Below are 20,570 nucleotides of genomic sequence, written 5' to 3' on the forward strand. Positions count from 1 at the left end.
TGATTAAAGGACAACCGACGCCTCGGACAAGTTGTGTCCATAACTTGTAAAATGACTTCTACTGAGCGTATTTTACAAAGATTCTACCGCATATAGCATATTGTACGTTTTAAGGAAGTCTTGTTTTTGAGTTACGATACCTACCGTGACATCACGGTAGGTATTGTCACTGACCGAGAGCGACACACAATGCATTTTGGGTACTTTGTTTGATCTGAAAACTTTGTGTTGATCCGCGTGATGGCGAAATTAGAGGGAAACACATAAATAACGCGATGGTGAATCGTTGCGTGTTGCACCAAGACTACTATTTGATACGAGCTGACACAAATTCCCAGCAGACAAATCAGCCCATTTCCAACGGAGCTTGTGCATTTTCTGGGATGTTACATTGGATTCCTGACGGCTCAATTGATACGGAAGTACTTCTTTAATCGATTGCAAACATTTATGCTTTCCTCTTCAGAACTATTTGAATCAAATTCATAACTGGATGAGTAACAAGAAAGCATCTTCTCCGAATCTGAAGCCATTGTTTTTATTCTCGAGCAAGGCAAGATGTCATGGCGTGACGTCATGAACAAGGTGGCGGGACCTTCTAAAACAGAAACTTTGTGAGGTCATTTTGAAGTAGTTTTGGGACACTTTAAGTCAGGGGTCTCAAACTCCGGTCCTCAAGGGCCGCTGTCCTACATGTTTTTCAAGTCTCCCAGTTGCAACACACCTGTTGCAATGCACCTGAGGCTGTGTTGCAACAGGTGTGTTGCAACTGGGAGACTTGGAAAACATATAGAACTACGGCCCTCGAGGACTGGAGTTTGACACCCCTGCTTTAAGTCCTTTTTATTGGTGTTTTTTATTTGATTAAAAATATCAGCCTGCGTGTTTTGGATATTTTAGATGCTATAAAATGTTTTTCTGATGTCAGCTAGAAAACAAAAAAAAATGGTGTTGGTTGTCCTTTAAAGTACAACCGACGTCTCCGGACAAGTTGTGTCCATAATTTGTAAAATGGCTTCAAATGACTTCTACTGAGCGTATTTTACAAAGATTCCACCGCATATAGCTATATTTTACGTTTTAAGACTCGCACTGAATATTCCGGAAGTCTTGTTTTTGAGTTGGTGACGAGTCCTCACCCTACGTCACTGAAGGAACGCCCCTGACCGAAAAAAGGACACATTGTAGCAGTCCTTCCATCACGTCAATGCATTTTGCTGTACTTGTTTGGTCTGAAACCTTCGTGTTGCACCAAAAAGAGGCAGAAGAGGGCGACAAAGCTCCCTGTAAAGAATTGATCAGCCTGTAGATACGGGCTGATTAATCAGCCTGTGGATACGGACTGATTAATCAGCCTGTGGATACGGACTGATTAATTCCTTACACAGAGCTTTGTCGCCATTTTCTGCCTGTTTTTTTAGTGCTACATTTCCCCCCTATTGCCTCAAAATGGCACGGAATAAATTCTTTAATCGATTGCAAACATGTGTGCTTTCCTCTTCAGAACTTTTTGAATCATATTCATAACTGGATGAGTAACAAGAAAGCATATTCTCCGAATCTGAAGCCATTGTTTTGATTCTCCAGCAAGGCAAAACGTCTTGGGGTGACGCCACGAACAAGGGGGCGGGACCTTCTGAAACTGGCCACTTCCGGTTTCATTGTTTGGGCAGATTTTGGACACTTTAAGTCATTTTTATTGGTGTTTTGCATTTGACTAAAAATCTCATATTGCGTGTTTTGGGTATCTTAGATGCTATAAAACGTTTTTGTAAGCAATGGTTATTGCGTACATTATTTTATATTTATCGGGAGGGTTAACTCAACTTCGCATGGCAAGACCATCAAACTGGCTTGTTTTCTTTTGTGTCTAATTTTTCTCTACAATTACAGTTAATAATAGTGACGCAAACACCCCGTCGGGCTCACGTTCACCGCCGCCGCCTCTTTGAGACACGTGACCTCTTCTGGCTTCTCCGTTAGCAGGGAGAGCGATTTTTGGACAGCTATTTTTTTGGACAGCTCGCATGCATGGGAAGCCGTGCGGATTTGGGTCAGAAAGCGTGTGCGCCGACACAGTAATAAAGATCGATAATACGAAATATAAAATAATTAAAATGACACTAAAAGTTATAAGATTTATAAATGAACTGTCAACATTTTGGTATATAATAGTGCTGTGCCGATGACCATTTTGTGTTTGGGAGTCTTTTATGGGCGAGTTGCTTGTTCTGTAGCCACAAAGGGACATAAGTCTTCCTGTGCCGGTCCCAAGCCCGGATAAATACAGAGGGTTGTGTCAGGAAGGGCATCCGACGTAAAAGCTTGGCCAAAACAAACATGCGGATCAAACCTCTAAAGATGGAGGACACTGATTTGCTGTGGCGACCCCTTGAAGGGAAAAGCCGAAAGGAAAAGAAGAAGATGCTATAAAACGTTTTTCTGATGTCAGTTAGGTAACAAAAAATGGATGTCGGTTGTCCTTTAAGTGGCCTGGAAAATTGATGGATTATATTGTATATTACAAATATGAGAAAATCAACATTAATTGCCAAGAATGTGGCTCACAGATCTCTTACATAATTTCGGCATTCCTGTGCGGAATTTTGATTTTCTCCCCGTGCTTTTGGGGTTTTTCCCCAGATACTATCATTGATTCCAATATTGACAAGAAAGAAATGCCCATTAGGTTAATCGAAAGCAAATTTGGCCAGAAGCTTGTTTCCATTAAAGTCAACATTTTATTCAGTTATTAAGAAAATTTACTATTCACACAAATACAAGTTTATGAAAAGATTTTGCACATTGACTCGCAAACTAGAAAAAAAAATCAAAGTCAAGATGCATTTGATCATTTACCATAATCACCTCCAAAATGGTGGTTGCAAAAAAAGTATTTGAACCCTTTAGAATATCATGGATCTCTGTATGAACTGGTCAGACCGTTTACCATTATGTTATTTTCATCCACAGAAAGTTCACAGTCCAAAGTCGCAATCATAGCTAAAAACAGTATGCTCAAAAATACCATACAATTATGTTTTTTTATGGGTACATGTAAACTATTCACAAAGCAAAAAAAAAAAAAAAAATGCTGGAAAATGCTGTTTGTGAATTCAAAGGTTGATGACTGTTCTGTACAAAACTATTCTGAATTTGACTATTCAGAATAAGTCCCTGTCTTGTCTTCAAACGACATTCTTGTAACTGTCATGTACAAGTATAAATTGAAAATATGTGTGAATTATATTAGCGACATTTGTATTGAATGAGTTTTTTTTTATATTTATTTGAATAGCATTACACATCATTCAAACCTGGGCCAGATTTGCATAATATTTTTTGGGTCTTTAGTTTTTTCTGTTGTAGTGTAACAAAAAAAGTAACTGTGTGACTGCTGAGGTGAGCCAGAAGCAGCAAAGTGGACTCGGGTTTTTTAAACTTTTTCTTACAACTGTCTATTTTTTGTACTCAAGCAAAAAGCCTGTCAGCATTGTGTATGCCTCAATAGTAACCTACATAAGACGTAATGTATTTGAAACCGTCAGTTTCAATGCCAATGAAACCGCGTGTGCCAGGCTGGAACAACTTTCTGTAGTTGCATCGTGAAACCTATAGGTGGGTGTGAAGTTACATAAAATGCATAGACAGATAAAATTTGGAAATACAGTATGACATATACTATACAGCAGTGCTCTTGTGGATGAATACAGGACAGTACAACTCTTACGGTCTGATATCTATCTATCTATCTATCTATCTATCTATCTATCTATCTATCTATCTATCTATCTATCTATCTATCTATCTATCTATCTATCTATCTATCTATCTATCTATCTATCTATCTATCTATCTATCTATCTATCTATCTGTCTGTCTGTCTGTCTGTCTGTCTGTCTGTCTGTCTGTCTGTCTGTCCATCAATCCATCTATCATCCCTATGAATGCAAAATAAACATTAACTCATTCAGCAACAATCAGGATAACCAGGATACAATAACAATCAGGATAACCTAGTCCATTTTTCATCTCAATTCATAAAAACCAGACATTGAATGCATGCAATCTGAGACATAAATGCCTTGTGGAGTGAATAAAATAATTCCAGTGATAGGTGGACATTCCGAGAAAAGTTATTTTTTTCCCAACGGCCTACGAAGGCAACTTCACGGCGCTGCAGAGACAGTGAAGGGTTAAAGTGTAATAGGATGAATGGCTATTGTGCGGTGCAACATCTAATTACAGACGCCAGTCAGGATCGTGGAAGAGGCACGCGTCACTATCTAGTAAAACCCATTCCGCGAACTTTTAGAGGTCGGCGCACATGTTTTGCTGAAACAACGTTTTTCTACCGAAGAAAATCCACCGAGTTCGCGCGTATATTGGAGTCGTGCAGTGGTAAACATGGCCGAAGGTGGACGACGTCCTGTCATCGTGGAGTAAAACTTCATTCAGATCATTTCATGTCGCACTTCATGAAGGTTGAGAAGTGAAGACAACGCAATAACCAAACATTTGAGTGCTGAATCGTCGCCTTGGTAGGGAAGCAACAGATCGGCCCAGGTGGATTTTCCTCTTGGTTTGTTCCTCCAGCTCGGAGAGAAACGGGTAAGCAACTTCACCTGTTCACTGTGCGCTAAGGGGACAACGCAACACTTGTCCTGCCTTCTTGGAACGCAACAATATACAAAACGTGTTTTCCGAGGTGACGGAATCAGTCCCTCTGAATCAAACGATGACATATGGTGCACGGTGACGCGTTTTCCACGAAGACTCCTGCGATCATGTCATTTAGTCACTGGTCTTTTTTGTCTTTGTAAGCACCATTGTAACACATTAAGACGGCATACGATGCATATAATTTGTTATGCGGTGTTATTCGTTTATTTATTATATCAATATAAATACTTAAAACTAATTGAGCATTATGTAAGACAAAATGCATAATAACCACACAGATAGTATATTTATTTTGAGCATGCTATTTCAACATAAAATTTGCCGCAGTCAGTGTGACATTTTCAAATAATTTTCATATATTTTTTTTATCCCCCTCAAACAACCAATCGGAAAACTACAAGTGGAACTTCACTCTAGGTATCACTGAACGGTTCTTTGTTCGTTTGTTGCTACTTCTGTCGAGTTAAGCCTTAGATCACATCAACTGATTGTAAGAACGTTGGGTCACAAGCACGATGGCCATCAACAATTTTTTGTCGTTTTAGGTAAGCAACGTTTTCTGATTCAGGGCTGTATATTACTTGCTTTATTTTAAAACATATTGGAGACGTTTATAAATACGCTTACCAGAAGAGACTACAAAGGACGTGGCTATGGGATGTCCGATGCCATGCATTGGTAGTCACAGTAACAGCTGGTGAAGTGGGTGAGGCGTAAAGAAAACATTAAAGGACAACCGACGTCTCCAGACAAGTTATGTCCATAATTTGTAAAATGGCTTGAAATGACTTCTACTGGGCGTATTTTAATAAGATTCCACCGCATATAGCTATATTTTAAGTTTTAAGATTCGCGCTGAACATTCAGGAAGTCTTGTTTTTAGTTGGTGACGAGTCCGTACGTGACGTCAGAAAAGGACCGCGTCCTCACAGTAAAAAAGACTCATTGTAGCGTCTTTCCATCACGTCAATGTATTTTGCTGTACTGTTTTTTTAAACCATGTCTTACACCCAAAAGCCGCCAGCCGAGGGAGGCAAACTACATGGAAAGTATCAGCCTGTGGAGATGACGAGCTGATTCATTTCCTCACCGGAGCTGGTCGCCATTTTTCTGCCTCTTCTTGGGCGAGACATTGCCCCAGCCCGTTTGCCTCAAAATGGCCCAAATACATTTAATCGATTGTAAACATGTATGCTTTGCTCATCAGGACTATTTGAATCATATTCATAACTGGATGTGTAACAAGAAAGCATATTCTCCGAATCTGAAACCATTGTTTTGATTCACAAGCAATGCAAGACGTCTTGGCGTGACGTCACGAAAGGGGGGCGGGACTTTCTGAAAATGCCCAATTCGCAGCTCAATTTTTTGCAGATTTTGGACACGTTAAGTCATTTTTAGTGGCGTTTTGCATTTGACTAAAATATCATACTGCATGTTTTGGGTATTTTAGATGATATGAAACGTTTTTCTGGTGTCAGTTAAAAAACAAAAAAGTGTGTGTGTGTGTGTGTGTGTGTGTGTGTGTGTGTGTGTGTGTGTGTGTGTGTGTGTGTGTGTGTGTGTGTGTGTGTGCGTGCGTGCGTGTGTGTGTGTGCGCGTTTGTACGTGTGTATAATAGTGTTTATTAATTACTGTACATGTCCTCTAAAACAGGTCAGGAAAACATCAGAATCATCTTTATTGCCAAGTATGTAGAAGACACAAGGAATTTGTTTCATTCAGTAAATGTCAATGTCAATGTCAAAAATTTGGAGTCCCCAAAACATAAACTCGATAGACTACTATCAGGAAGAGATATCACAATGATTGCCAAACATGTCAGACAAGTGACCAAAAGCAAGAACACCAGCTGTTGTTAAAATAGCTGCTCCCAACAAATTTCATCATTGGGAAGCTTTGACAAGCTCTGGTATAAAAGCTGTTGGGGGTGGTCCTCCCGCAGATTCAAAGCCAGTGGAATTTTGTAGAATACGAAAACATGTCAATGCTTGATATTAATTCCCTCATGTCAAGCATGCCTTTTCTTTGAATGTATGCCCAAAGAAGTCACAATTTGACAGCACATGAAAATGAAATAAACGTGTTTTCTTTGGTGAACAGCAGCACAGTCAGATTCTGGGTTAATCTTTGGCAGCATTGCATGCGACATGGAGTGGATTATGCCAAACCACCCTCAGCCAGCGTCTCTCCAAATGTAGGTGGCACAGAGGCGGTCCTGGCTAAACCACCGTTGTGGTGATGAAATGAAATGTGCAGCTGGATGTGTGGGAACAGGGTTGAGCTATCCTATTCTCAGACTCTGCTGCATTTGCCACTCTCTGCTGGCCCTAGTTTATTTTCTATCCTCAACTCTTGACACTGAACTGTCACATTTTTTTTCTACCCCAGACAGGCACTGAGCCTCTGGCTGATGTCGGAGCAAACAGCTACATTATTCAGTACTGTAATATTGACATGTTCTCGGTTAAAATTAATTCAAACTTCCAGTCCATCAAACACAATTTGGCACAAAACCCTCAAATAATGGTGTCCTGTCTTTTATTGTGGGCCTTTTTGGCTTTGACTTGGCCATAAGTGATTGCTCCCTCATTCTCCTTGTTTGTATTCTACGACTACCACAATATTTTGTATTATGAGGGTCTCTCCTTCTTAAAAGCCTTCACACAATCTTTGGTCAAGGCTGAGTGGGGCAATAATTTGAAAACGTTTATCTTATGAGACAAGTCTGATGTGGAGTTTGACGTTCAATAAAATACCAAGAGGCTATGACCGATTAAGAATTTTTTTTAGGTTGATGCCAATTTTTGCCAGAAAAACAGGCTAATTATTTTAAATGATATAAATTGCATCAAGTAAAATAAAAATGTCACTCAATTTTCATCAATGATGTGGATTTTCACTCTACGTGTTCTAGCATGTTCCAAATTCCTGCTCATAGCACGGGTTAGAAAATAGATGGATGGATCTCAGCAATCATCAAAAAAATGTTCAAATCAAACTATGCCATGGTTTCAAAGCAAGTGCAAAGAATTAAGTTTGAATACTTGGGTGATTCAAGTAGCATTTTTGATTTGGAATCGGTAAATATAATCCAAGTTGCCAAGTTTGTCACGGTTTAATTCAATTGTGGTATCTCGGTCTTCCTCATTATGTGGATGATGAGACTGAAGACAAGCCACAAAGAAAAATGTGGAATGAGTACTGTAATATTGCATGCTGATGAATATTTCTAATCATTCCCAACAGTCAAAGCATCAGCGGATGGTTTTGCATGCACGCGATGGTTCGATATATGAAAAATGTTCTTGAACTATCAGCTGAAGTGGTAAACTGCTTCATGCGGCTTCATCTCCACATCACTAACACAGCATTACGATATAGACTTAAAGGACAACTGACACCATTTTTTTTATTCCTAACTGACATCAGAAAAACGTTCTATAGCATCTAAAATACCCAAAACACGCGGGCTGATATTTTTAGTCAAATGCAAAACCAATAAAAATGAGTTATTGTTCCAAAACAACTTCAAAATGAGCTCAGAGATGCCGAATTTCAGAAGGTCCCGCCCCCTTGTTTGTGACGTCACACCAGGACGTCTTGCTTGCTCTAGAATTGAAACAATGGCTTCAGATTTGGAGATGCTTTCTTGTTACTCATCCAGTTATGAATATGATTCAAATAGTTATGAAGAGGAAAGCATACATGTTTGCAATCCATTGAAGAAGTCCTTCCGGATCAATTCGAGCCGTCAGGACTCCAATGTAGTGTCCCAGAAAATGCACAAGATGGCGCCCAAGCTCCGTTGGAAATGGGCTGATTTGTCTGCTGGGAATTTGTGTCAACTAGTATCAAATAGTAGTCTTGGTGCAACACACAACGATTCACTATCGCGTTATTTATGTGTTTTCGTTCTAATTTCGCCATCAACACGGATCATCACGATGTTTTCAGACCAAACAAAGTACCCAAAATGCATTGTGTGTCGCTTTCTCGGTCAGGGGCGTTCCAGACGTGACGTCACGCCAGGCATCGTCATCAACTCGAAAACAAGACTTCCTGAAAATTCAGCGCGAGTCTTAAAACGTAAAATATATCATATTGTTAAACTGCTGTACAAACAAGTAAAAACAGTTGTCAAACATTAAGCACTTGGCCTGTTATTTTGGACAATGTTTGAAGAGGCATAATCGGGCAATTAATCCGTCAGGTCCTTGTGAGACTACCTGATTGAAATCAAAAGTATTAAAAATACTAGCATTTCAAGACACATCCTACGTGTGACCAAATTTAACTCCCTCCCCATGTCTGACCGACTTGACTGTGGGCTGCGGTGCATTCCTTGGATACTCTTTTAGAATAGCAGCCAATAACTTTATGCTTCTATGTGTGTACATGTTTGGAATTGGTCAAAGTTTTACTCTTGACCAAAGTCACAGCGACTTGTAAGTGCAGATGCTCCCCGCCTTACAAACAGAGATGCGGTCGTTCGTAAGGTGAATTTGTTTGTAAGTTGCTTCAGTGCTATATTTTATATGGAATGTATGTTTCAGTCAAACACTGAATGGGGAAGTATAAAACGCAGATTCTCTAATAGTCGTAAAATAAATTCAAACCTACTGTAGTACGCAACAGAGTATATCCTTGGGTATTCAGTAAGCCATTACTGAAGCTGCTGACGCGTAATTACTGAATTACGTACCAGCAGCCCTTACTTTTTGTTGTGCATCGCGTCCTCCTGGAGCGTCAACTGGGAAGAGGGATATCCTCTCCACCCACATACACTACGCAGCCAATCGTAAGCGAGCTCGGCGGATCGGGGCCTCAACTCGTTGGCAACACTTCAGCATATTGATATTCGTATGTACCGGTATTTGTAACTCCAATGTTCTCAAGTTGTGGAGCGTCTGTACCCTATTTTCCTGACTATAAAGCGCGCCGGATTATAATGCACACTATACATCTATGAATGATACACTTATTTTCAATCTTTTCCTCATTTAAGGTGCACTTGATCATGAGGCACATGGTCAGCTTTTGAAAAAAATTGAAGGCTTTAAGGTGGGCCTTGTAATGGTGTAAGATACGGTAATTGACATTTATAGAAACTTGAGCCAGTGTGCGTCACTGCTTATATAATATTCATGCTGCACATTCCTTTTGTTTGTAAGGCACAAATTTTGTTTTGCTCAAACAGATCTTCTCTGCTCTCATTGCCTTCACAACCATGATTCCTACAATCCGCACCTAGTGATTATTTTTCGTGTGGAAAGAACATTAATCTTTCAACGTCAAACATTCCTAGGGATCCTAAAAAAAGGGAGTAATGAGAAAAGTGCCTCAAGTTCACTGAAAGCAGTTAGTTGATAATTTTGGGGTGATTCCTCAAAAATATTAACTATTTTCAAACCGATATGATACCAATACGAATGTTGATTCTTGATTACTGTACTATACCGAGACCACTAGTATATATATGATACTGTAATTCACAGGTGTCAAAGTCAAGGCCCGCGGGCCAAATCCGGCCCGCCACGTCATTTTTTTCGGCCCGCGAAAGCAAATCAAACTTGTTAAATTCCATGATGATTGCTAAAATCTGAGCCAAAATTTCATATTTTTGGATGTCAACCACAATAAAAGTAATTATTCTTGACTTCAGATTTGAAAACGAGTTATTCATTAATTTGCTGTGTGCTATATATGTAATATTTGAAGGGATTTAAACATTCTAATGGGTTCCCCAAATTCATAACGGCCCTCGAGAGGAAACCATAATTACAATGTGGCCCGCGGCAAAAAATGACTTTGACACCCCTGCTGTAATTGATAACAAAACATTTTCTGTCTTTCTAGCGCTCATGATGATCCACGGATGTGTCAAACAGGTGCAGTGTTTACCCCAACTACTAGCAAGGAATACTTATGATTTCAGATTGTTTGTTGCCTTAAATACCGGTGTGTGGTAAAGGCATCTGTAATAAATGCTTGATACCTTAGCCGGCATTGCTACTCGTCCATCTCTAGTGATTTCATTCATTCATTCATTCTTTGGACCGCTTTTATCCTCACTAGAATCATGGTGGGGGCTGAAGTCTATTCCTGCCGTCTTCGGGAGTAGGTGGGGGACACCCTGAACCTGTTGCCAGCCAATCGCGAGGCACGCAGACAAACAACCATCCGTACTCACACTTACACCAAGGGACAGTTTAAAGTGTTCAATAAGCCTACTATGCATGTTTTTGGAATGTGGGAGGGCACCGGAAGACCCGGAGAAAACCCACAAAGGCCCAGGGAGAACATGGAATCTCCACACAGGGAGGCTCGAGCTGGGATGTAACCCTCGACCTCTGCACTGTGAAGTCGACTGGGCCACTGTAACTTAGTGTTTGAAGTTGTATTTTCACATTTCACTGAGTGGGGGGTTTGATCCCAGGCTGCCTGCACCTAATGCTGACGAGTCTACCACGACATACATGACCAGTTACGACGAATGATTTTAGCTCATTCGCTGCCATTTACTTGAAACAAACAACAAACAAGTGTGACGTTGAGCGCCACTCCCGAATTTGTTTGGGTTTTGCTGGAACGTCATTAACTACACGCTGCCACTCTGCTTTTAAATAACCTTTCTTTCTGCTGTCTCATCTTTTGCTTGTGCAGGCTTTCCTTTCTCCTCTGTCTCCCAGGCCTGAGGAGACATCCTTTGGGACATCTCTCCGTCTCTGTTTTTCATCTCTGGTCAGGTAAGATCTGCTGGTGCACTGACCTCATAGCACTCTAGTTCTTTTTTCTTCCCTTTCTGTCCTTTAAAATTAGTCACCCTTTGTTACCTGCTTTGCTATGAGCATCTTTTCATTTTGGAGATGAAAAATATTTTGAATGGCAAACATGATGAACTGTGGCATCATAAACCTGTTTTTCAAATGTTGACACGTCTCGTCAGATTAAACTAAGAGCAGCTGTTGATACCACATTAATGTGTGTGTGTTTGTTTGCGTGTGTGTGTGTGTGTGTGTGTGTGTGTGTGTATGTGCGTGCGCGCGCGCGTGTCTATACGTGTGTGTGTGTGTGTGTGTGTGTGTGTGTGTGTGTGTGTGTGTGTGTGTGTGTGCGCGCGCGTGTGTTGACAAACTTTCTGTACTGCCTCTCTTCACTCAGTTGATCTTTGTCCAAGAAGCCGCCTCCTTTAAAGGACAACCGACGTCACTTTTTTGTTTTTTAATTGACATCAGAAAAACGTCTGATAACATCTAAAATACCCAAAACACGCAGTATGGTATTTTTTGTCAAATGCAAAACACCAATGAAAATGACTTAGTGTCCAAAATCTGCAAAAAATTGAGCTGCAAATTGGGCATTTTCAGAAAGTCCCGCACCCAGTTCGTGACGTCACGCCAAGACGTCTTGCATCGCTGAAGAATCCAAAAAATGGCTTCAGATTCGGAGAATATGCTTTCTTGTTACACATCTAGTTAGGAATATGATTCAAATAGTTCTGAAGAGGAAAGCATACATGTTTGCAATCGATTAATTTATTCCATGCCATTTTGAGGCAACATTGGGGCAACAATGGATCACCAGAAAAGAGGCACAAAATGGCGACATCCAGTGGCCATATCCGCTTCCACAGGCAGATAAATTCCTTATATGGAGCTTGGATGCCCTCTTCTGTGCAACACGGTTCTCAGACCAAACATGTACAGCAAAATACATTGACGTGATGGAAGGACGCTACAATGCGTCTTTTTTACGGTCAGGGGGCGGTCCTTTCAGAGCGAGTCTTAAAACGGTATATATAGCTATATGTGGTGGAATCTTATTAAAATACACTCAGTAGAAGTCATTTGAAGCCATTTTACAAATTATGGACACAACTTGTCCGGAGATGTCGGTTGTCCTTTAAACTAAACTAGATTGCAGCTAGCCTCATTGTTTGTAGCTGGTTAGTTTAGCACTCGACTCCTAGCATTTCATTTAACAGCGCAACTGGTTGACGTTTCTCAAGATATTAATCTCCTTGTAACACCTTTTTTTAAAATGTATTTTTGTTGAATGAAAACTGATTGTTTGTAGTTACTGTCAAGTTTTGGAGCCAGACTATAATTTTGAATGCACTTGCTGTGCAAATATACTTGGCTTGCAGTCAGTAAAATCACATAGAGGACAACCGACGCCTTTGGACAAGTTGCATCCATAATTTGTAAAATCACTTCAAATGACCTATACTGAGCATATTTTACAAAGATTCCACCGCATATAGCTATATTTTATGTTTTAAGACTGGCGCTGAATATTCAGGAAGTCTTGTTTTTGAGTTGGTGACAAGTCCTGACGTCACGTCACGGAAGGAACGCCCCTGACCGAGAAAGACACAATGCATTTTGCGGTACTTTGTTTGGTCTGAAAACTTCGTGTTGATCCGTGTTGATGGCGAAATTAGAAGGAAAACACTTAAATGCCGCGATGGTGAATCGTTGTTGTGTTGCAAGTCATTTTTATTACTGTTTTGCATTTGACAAAAAATGTCAGCCTGTGTATTTTAGGTATTTTATATTCTATAAAATGTTTTTCTAATGTCAGTTCGGAAACAAAAAAAGGTGTCTGTTGTCCTTTAAATGTTTACCCAGAAAACCTCTAATTTTTCATAAAACAGTTTAAAAATATGTCAAATGTAGTGTCGTATCACATATTTTTAGAATCCACTTGTGTCCCCATAAAATGGTTGAAGTTTAAAATACATATTGAATAATCGTAAAATAAGGGATTTAAACAAGATAAAACTGAAATGTATATTTTTCTAAACCCATCTTGAATGAGATGTTCTCTCAGATTTCCTTTAGACATTTTTCAACACTTTTAGGTCTTCGAAAATGTCATTTGGGAAAGATAACATCGGCCCCTCTGATGAAAACTTGTTCATAGGCTATGATACATGGCGACATGTGGGCAGAATTGAAGCAGAGCAAGCAAAAGAAATAAATTCCAATTGCTTCCGTTTGTAGAATTTTGGAAGTCTCTAGTCCTTAATGGGCACCTTAGAAACCATCCTCCATGCTGCTGGAATGTAGAAAGCAGTATGCTGGTTGAGCGTTGCTTGTGTTACGTGCTCAAGTATTTCGTAAAAGACTACCATAATCAGATTAATGGCAGAAAGGTTACTAGTGGGGGCTTATGAGGCCTGTGCTGGCCTCTATTCGCCCGTCCCTCACTCCCTCCCTTCTCCTGACCCACTTTAGCATAAACCAACAGTTAGATTCTAGCCCTTTTTTTCAGCAGGAAATCTGTATTGTGTTTTCAATTGCCTCCTTGATATATTGCTGTAAATTCTGAGCAACAGTGTTGATATTATAAATCCTATGAATAGTTGTACAAACTTGAGGAATAGAAATACACAAAAGCTGGCACACATTACAGTGCAGATGTTTTTTTTATTTGATAAGTTCACTCCTTGGTCATTATTTAGGCTATTGTTTGTGCACCATGCGATGAAAAATATTTCAATCTAGTTTATAATTAGACCGATCCAAAACGTACATTTTCCTATGATGGAGGTTGTTTTTAGTTTATTTAGGTGCACTCTACTACATGCTAGGGCATGGTGTCTCTTTAGTTTTATCGTGGCTTAATACACTCAGGAAAAAAAAGTGAAATCAAAGTTTTTTTTTTTTTTTTTTTTTTTTTTTGACAATTATAAGAGGTACATTGGCATAAACTAATTCTGGTCATCACCAGAAGATGGGATCTTTACAAATGAAGTTCTTTTTTAAATAAGTTGTACTTTTTTACGTCAGGAAAGCCTGATCTTTTACCAGGGTCAAGTTAACTGTGTAGATGCACATTCATGGGTGGGGCAGGAGCTGGAACGTATTTTCATAGGTCTCCCGTCTCCAATTAGAGACAAGCAGGAAAGTACAGAGGCACAGGCAGCTTAACTGCCAGAGACAAGTGGGCGTCGTCCTCTGGTGTGGTCATGTTCGACTCGTGCACATGCACATCTGCTGTGGAGCATGCATTAAACTCATCTGTGGTTCAGGGTGAATCCTGAAACATAAAAATGGCTTTAAGAGGATAAAAGTATGAAAGGACTGAACCTCATATTTCTACATATCAATCGGCTGGTTTCAGCCAAACATTTGACATTTGTTGTGGACATTAGAGCATATATAAAAGCTACCTGTTCGGTTTTGGACATTGTTGGGTAACTTGTGTATTAGCATCCCTTCACCTGGAGTTCTTGAACCTATTATTTTCACAAAACCATACCATGGCATTCAGATATGTTGCAATATTACTGCTTTGCTGCTCTATCACTGCTTTTCCAACCTTCCGCACCCACGGCAACCAAATATTCTCAACGTTGTTCGGACACACATTTTGTTTTGTCCTGTCGGATGCACGAGCAGCAATCAGCAACCCTAAATAAAGTCAGGTTTCTCCTGAACCCACATGTTCGAGCATGCTACTGGCAAATTCCGCTGCTGTTCGCATGCCTTCCATTCTCCTGTGAGACAGAGACGCGCACATTCCTCTCATCATCTTTCAGTTCCTGTGTAAATTAGCTGTCCAAACAGGATTAGCTTGTGTCTTGAGATGTTCAACGTGTCTCTTCTCATCTTTGGAACGTCACTCCTCTAAACTTGTAGAGCACACAAGCATACAGGGAGGTTTACATTTTCACTATAGTGTACATAAAAATGTATCTTTTATGTTGCAAGGCAAGCTTGATTGGCTTTTTTTGACATTAGGTTTTTGTAAGCCACCTGAAATATTTGGATCACAGAAGACCTGTAAAATATTCCTTTTATTCTAATTCCAGTTGTAAATATACTTGGCAATGTAAATTTCATATACAGTAAAGTCTCGTTATATCGATATTGGTTATATCGATAGTACTGCTTATTACGATACTATTTCTATGAACGCAAGGAGAAAATTTACATGCTGCAGGATCGGTTATATCGATAGTCCGGTTATATCGATATTTTTTTCCGACTCCCGAGAATATCGATATAACGAGACTTTACTGTATTATATGTGTGTGTTCTTTAAATGTGCACTCTATTATAATACTCTTGTAATATCGAATGAAGACAACAAGCAGCATTTTCATGTCAATTTGGATGGGTAAAATGAATTTACAGTATCCTTTGGAAATTTCTTCTTAGAATTTGGTAAAAAAAACCTCGAGAGACGTTCGTGTGTTTTTTCCTTAGGGTAGATACCAATACTGATTATTAGTAGCCAAGGAGGCAGATATAGCATATGTTTATTTGGTTCCAACAGTTAACAATTGAAATTTGTATTTTTGAAAAATCTCACCCCAAGAGTTTCACTTATAATGGAAACGAAAATATTGATTATCATCATTTGTCTAATACTTTTTCAAAATTGCATTATATACATTTCTTTTCTAATACATCCTAGGCAATAGACATCTTTGCTTTAAAATGACAACAAAACGAAATCTCTGAGGGTCATTATAATCTCTTCAAAAGTTAAATGCTTTCCTCTTCAGAACTATTTGAATCATATTCATAACTGGATGAGTAACAAGAAAGCATCTTCTCCGAATCTGAAGCCATTGTTTTGATTCTCGAGCAAGGCAAGACGTCTTGGCGTGATGTCACGAATAAGGGGGCGGGACCTTCTGAAACTGAAACTTTGTGAGGTCATTTTGAAACACTTTAAGTCATTTTTATTGGTATTTTTCATTTGACTAAAAATATTAGCCTGCGTGTTTTGGGTATTTTAGATGCTATAAAACGTTTTTCTGATGTCAGTTAGGAAACAAAAAAATGGTGTCGGTTGTCCTTTAAGTTTGCGCAGTTTCAAATTGATCTTTCATTGGCTCTCAGATATTTCAAAAAGGCCGATGACATGTCAAAATGCTGAATATCTGCTCCAGCACTTTGCGCTTCGTAAAAAAACCCAACCAGTCTTCCTGGAATGCATTTTGTAATTTTCTGGTCTTTTGTGTACTATTTTAGAATCAGTTGGGCTAAAAAAATCAAAGAACCAACGGAAAAAAATGGCAGGTGTTGTACATCTAAAAGTTGATTAAGGTATTTTTATAATGTATCTGAAGCCCAAGATAGATACTAGAGTCAAGAATGGTGGGGCCTTGACCAATGGTTGTTTTCATCTCAGGTTGTTGTGTCTGCGGCAGGAAGTTGTCCGGCCTTGAAATATTCTTCTTTTCAATAACCAAATAGCAGGAAGTGCATATACAGAGAAGTCGGCTCACGGGGAAGTCTGGGCAGAGTTCATCATCAGATTTCCACCAGTGCTTCAAATCTGAAAAATAATTCAGAAGAGTAAATGTACAACTCTGTTTGAAAAAATATAATTGTTTATTTTTGAACCCCGATTTCACATAGTGGTTTCAATGCTTAGTTCGGGTTTAGGTTTCAATGAGGGAAATTACTTTAGTTGCTACCAGTAAAAATTCACTCATCTGCGCGTGATTGGCTGCCTTTCCAGCAGCTCCTGCATTTTGTTTTTCTACTTCTTTCTTTCATTTCCTCTTCCTTTCATAACTTGGCTGCTGTGAAATGTAAATTCCTCCACTGCGAGACAAATAAACATACATCCAATCCCCCCCATTACAGTGGCCAACAAAAACATTTAATCTCAGACATCTTTTTATGTTCCGAAATATATTTTTGATGTTGATTTAAAAAAATGCTTATTTGTATGTATATGTGCGTGTGTTTGTGTTTGTGCATGTGTGTGTGTATATATATATGTATATATATACAGTAAAGTCTCGTTATATCGATATTCAAGGGAGTCCGAAAAAATATCGATATAACCGGGACTATCGATATATCCGACCCTGTTTGCATGTAATTTTCTCAGTGCGTGCATAGAAATAGTATCGATATAACCGGGACTATCGATATATCCGATATCGATATAACGAGACTTTACTGTATATATATATATATTGCTCTCTCTCTCTAATGTCTGTCATTTATTAGTACATACTTGTGTATTAGGTATTCATCAAAATGACATCTTGATCAATTTTTCAGTTTGGTCTCCAGCTGCAATCATTCTGTGCTGTAAGGCTGACTGCAACATGTCTTCCAATGGAGACCTGAGTGACTTTAGGAGCTGCGATAGCTTCTGGGAGGTACGATAACGACACGACACTCAGTGTTCAAAAAAAGAGTTGTTTTTCCAACAAAGCCCAAGTTCCATTTCCATCATTGTGTAGGCCTCAGCTCATTCTGGTCACTGCATCGTTCGCCGCTGTGAATGTTTAAATAGATGTGGTGGTGAGAGAAAATTCCAAAATGCACAGTGCCTTTTTAGATCTTGCTTTGTAGAAGTTTTCATTTGGAGCAGTTTTGAAAGGCTTACTATGCCTTCAGATGACAGCATTGCTCAATTGCTTCAACGTCTGAATTTCTACGCAATCTCCTGAGAATGTCTGTCGTCGTATACTACCCCATTGTTGTGGAACACCAAAACTCTGTTTCATCAGTGTCCGTTTCTGCATCGCAAGGGAGATGGACATGACACCAATATGTCAGTCAATAATCATATTCCAAAAATGCTGAGCCAATAAAAAAATACATTTGAGGTGTCATTTTTTTCTGAATATGATTTGCTTTTTGTTCCATAAAGCCCGGAAACTACAAGAGGACGGTGAGGCGGGTAGATGATGGCCACAGATTGTGTAATGAGTTGGTCAGCTGTTTCCAGGAGCGGGCTAAAATCGAGAAGAGCTATGCTGTTCAGCTCAGTGACTGGGCCAAGAGGTGGAGAAGTGTGGTTGAGAAAGGTGAGTTGGATCAGACTGGATGAATCAATATATACCATGCAGTAACAATCCCATAGGAAAAAAAACAAAGAACCTAAATTGTAGGAGCTTAAAAAAACTGGAAAAAATCCACCTTGTAAAATACCAACGTCGCTGAAAAACTCTGATGGTACATGTCAATGTTTCCCATTTTGTACATTAGTCCAGGTGGTCCTTTTTTTTAAACACAGGTCAATTTCGGCGTGACAAATGGGGATATGAACTTTTATCATCTGCACTGCTGCCTGAGGCGCCATGCTCAGTTACTGGATCGACTGGATGGAAATCGGTTGACATTTTGCATTTAATGCAAAGTTGCAGAAGGACTGGAATGTTATTGAAATAACTTGCACACTATCAATTACCTCATTGATTACATCTGCAAAATAAGACATTACTCGAAACATCATTTTGTTCACTCGCGAGACCTTCTGTCCTGCCACAATGCATTATGTTAGCCCAAAAGCAATTTTTTTTAGCCTTGTCTTAGGTTGTGTCAGTGTTTGTTGTATGATTCACAGGTAGTTTTTCTTCATGTATTGCACTTTGTATCCATTGGTGGCTTTTTAAAGGTTTTCTGTCGATACCGTTGAGTTAACATTTTGAGGTTAAAAATGGCATGCGGTGATGGCAGTACGGTCAAAATGCATTGTCATGAGGAGCAAAATGCATCCTTGGTTGTCGCCATTTTTAATGTTTTTCTACTGACCGCTAAATATTTATGGCCAGGAAATGGTTTTCATATAAATTTACTCTTATTAAGACTTTACTACCCAAGTGGCGTATGTTAATGATTGATTGCGGACAATCCAGACGTCATTGAATCAGAATCAGAAAACCTTTATTCATCCCACAATGGGGAAATTTGCAACGGAAATTGAAACGGAACTACGTCATAAGCTTTGTAATTCCATATTTTCTTGACAACAGGGTTCTGCCTTTTTTTGCGATATTAAAAATGTCAGAATTTCTCTCGAATCAAATTGAACAATAGTAGTACAGTGAGTGATACCTCGCTTTACGAACCCTTACAAACGAACAACAAAATAGCAGCCGACTTTATAATAATACATTACATTTTAAGCGCCTTTCAAAGCTCTCAAGGACACTTTACAGTCACAGACAAGCATATGTACTATAATAAATAAAACACAATCACAAATAGAATGCAATAAATAAAATACAATTATAAATGGAAACAAGAGAGAGAGCTTAAATAGGTGGGTTTTGTCCTCTATTCCCCGCCCCCAGTCTTCGGTATGGCCACGTGATTGGTCAAGAACGCAGCAGTGAGGGCAGGGGGTTTAAACATTAAAGAGACACGCAGACAACAGAGAGTTTCAACTTTGATAGTTCAAAGGCAGAGTGTAGACTGTAAGGTTAAAATATCCCATCCATCGGGTTCCACAAACAACCCACACAAGCCATCTGTACACTTGATGCAAAAAGCTATCAACGCAGCTAAACAGAACACAATTGATGAGGAAGTAGATAAAATTATCGCAGAGAAAGCACATTCAAGGGATCATTCCTCAAGATGGTGACCATCAACGACCATCATAAAGGTAAATAAAATGACTTTATTATACTTTAATTATAATACCATCGCACATTTATTATACATAAAATAAGGTATATTTTGTGTTAGAAAATTAGAAAGTAGAAAATTATGTTTTATGGGGACCTGGGAACGGATTATTTAATGGTTTCCAATGGCAAATTAATTTTGGGGGTACACACTTTTCACCTTACACACTCTGTCTGGGAACCAATTAAGTTCGTAAGCCAAGGTATCACTGTAATGCCTTTGCTTGTACTTATTTCTCAGGGCCTCAGTATGGTACACTGGAGAAGGCGTGGCACGCGTTCATGCAGGCGGCAGATCGGCTCAGTGAGCTCCATCAGGAACTCCGTGACCGACTGGCAGCCGAAGACAATGAGAAGATACGAAATTGGCAGAAAGAAGCCTTCCACAAGCAAATGATTGGAAGTTTTCGGGAGACAAAGGAGGCTGACGACGGCTTCCGCAAAGCTCAGAAACCCTGGGTCCGCAAATTGAAAGAGGTTTGATGCA

At 39.4% G+C, this 20,570-nt stretch overlaps 1 protein-coding gene across 2 annotated transcripts in view; it reads left to right on the top strand.

Moving 5' to 3' along the window:
• The first annotated feature begins 4,229 nt into the window (after window positions 1-4,229).
• Window positions 4,230-20,570, top strand: part of pacsin3 (protein kinase C and casein kinase substrate in neurons 3) — a 32,909-nt gene continuing 16,568 nt past the window's right edge. The window contains exons 1-5 of one of the 2 annotated variants that reach the window (XM_088991946.1): window positions 4,230-4,611; window positions 11,350-11,432; window positions 17,724-17,824; window positions 18,322-18,478; window positions 20,325-20,560. In XM_088991946.1, coding sequence (XP_088848072.1) covers window positions 17,771-17,824; window positions 18,322-18,478; window positions 20,325-20,560 — 447 coding nt within the window. In that variant the 5' untranslated portion in view covers window positions 4,230-4,611; window positions 11,350-11,432; window positions 17,724-17,770. The remainder of the gene's footprint in view (window positions 4,612-11,349; window positions 11,433-17,723; window positions 17,825-18,321; window positions 18,479-20,324; window positions 20,561-20,570) is intronic. The other variant, XM_088991945.1, reaches the window with a different exon arrangement.

Source organism: Hippocampus bargibanti, linkage group LG03 (assembly GCF_051943395.1).
Source record: "Hippocampus bargibanti isolate YZ-2025 linkage group LG03, ASM5194339v1, whole genome shotgun sequence".
NCBI classification, from domain to species: Eukaryota; Metazoa; Chordata; class Actinopteri; order Syngnathiformes; family Syngnathidae; genus Hippocampus; species Hippocampus bargibanti.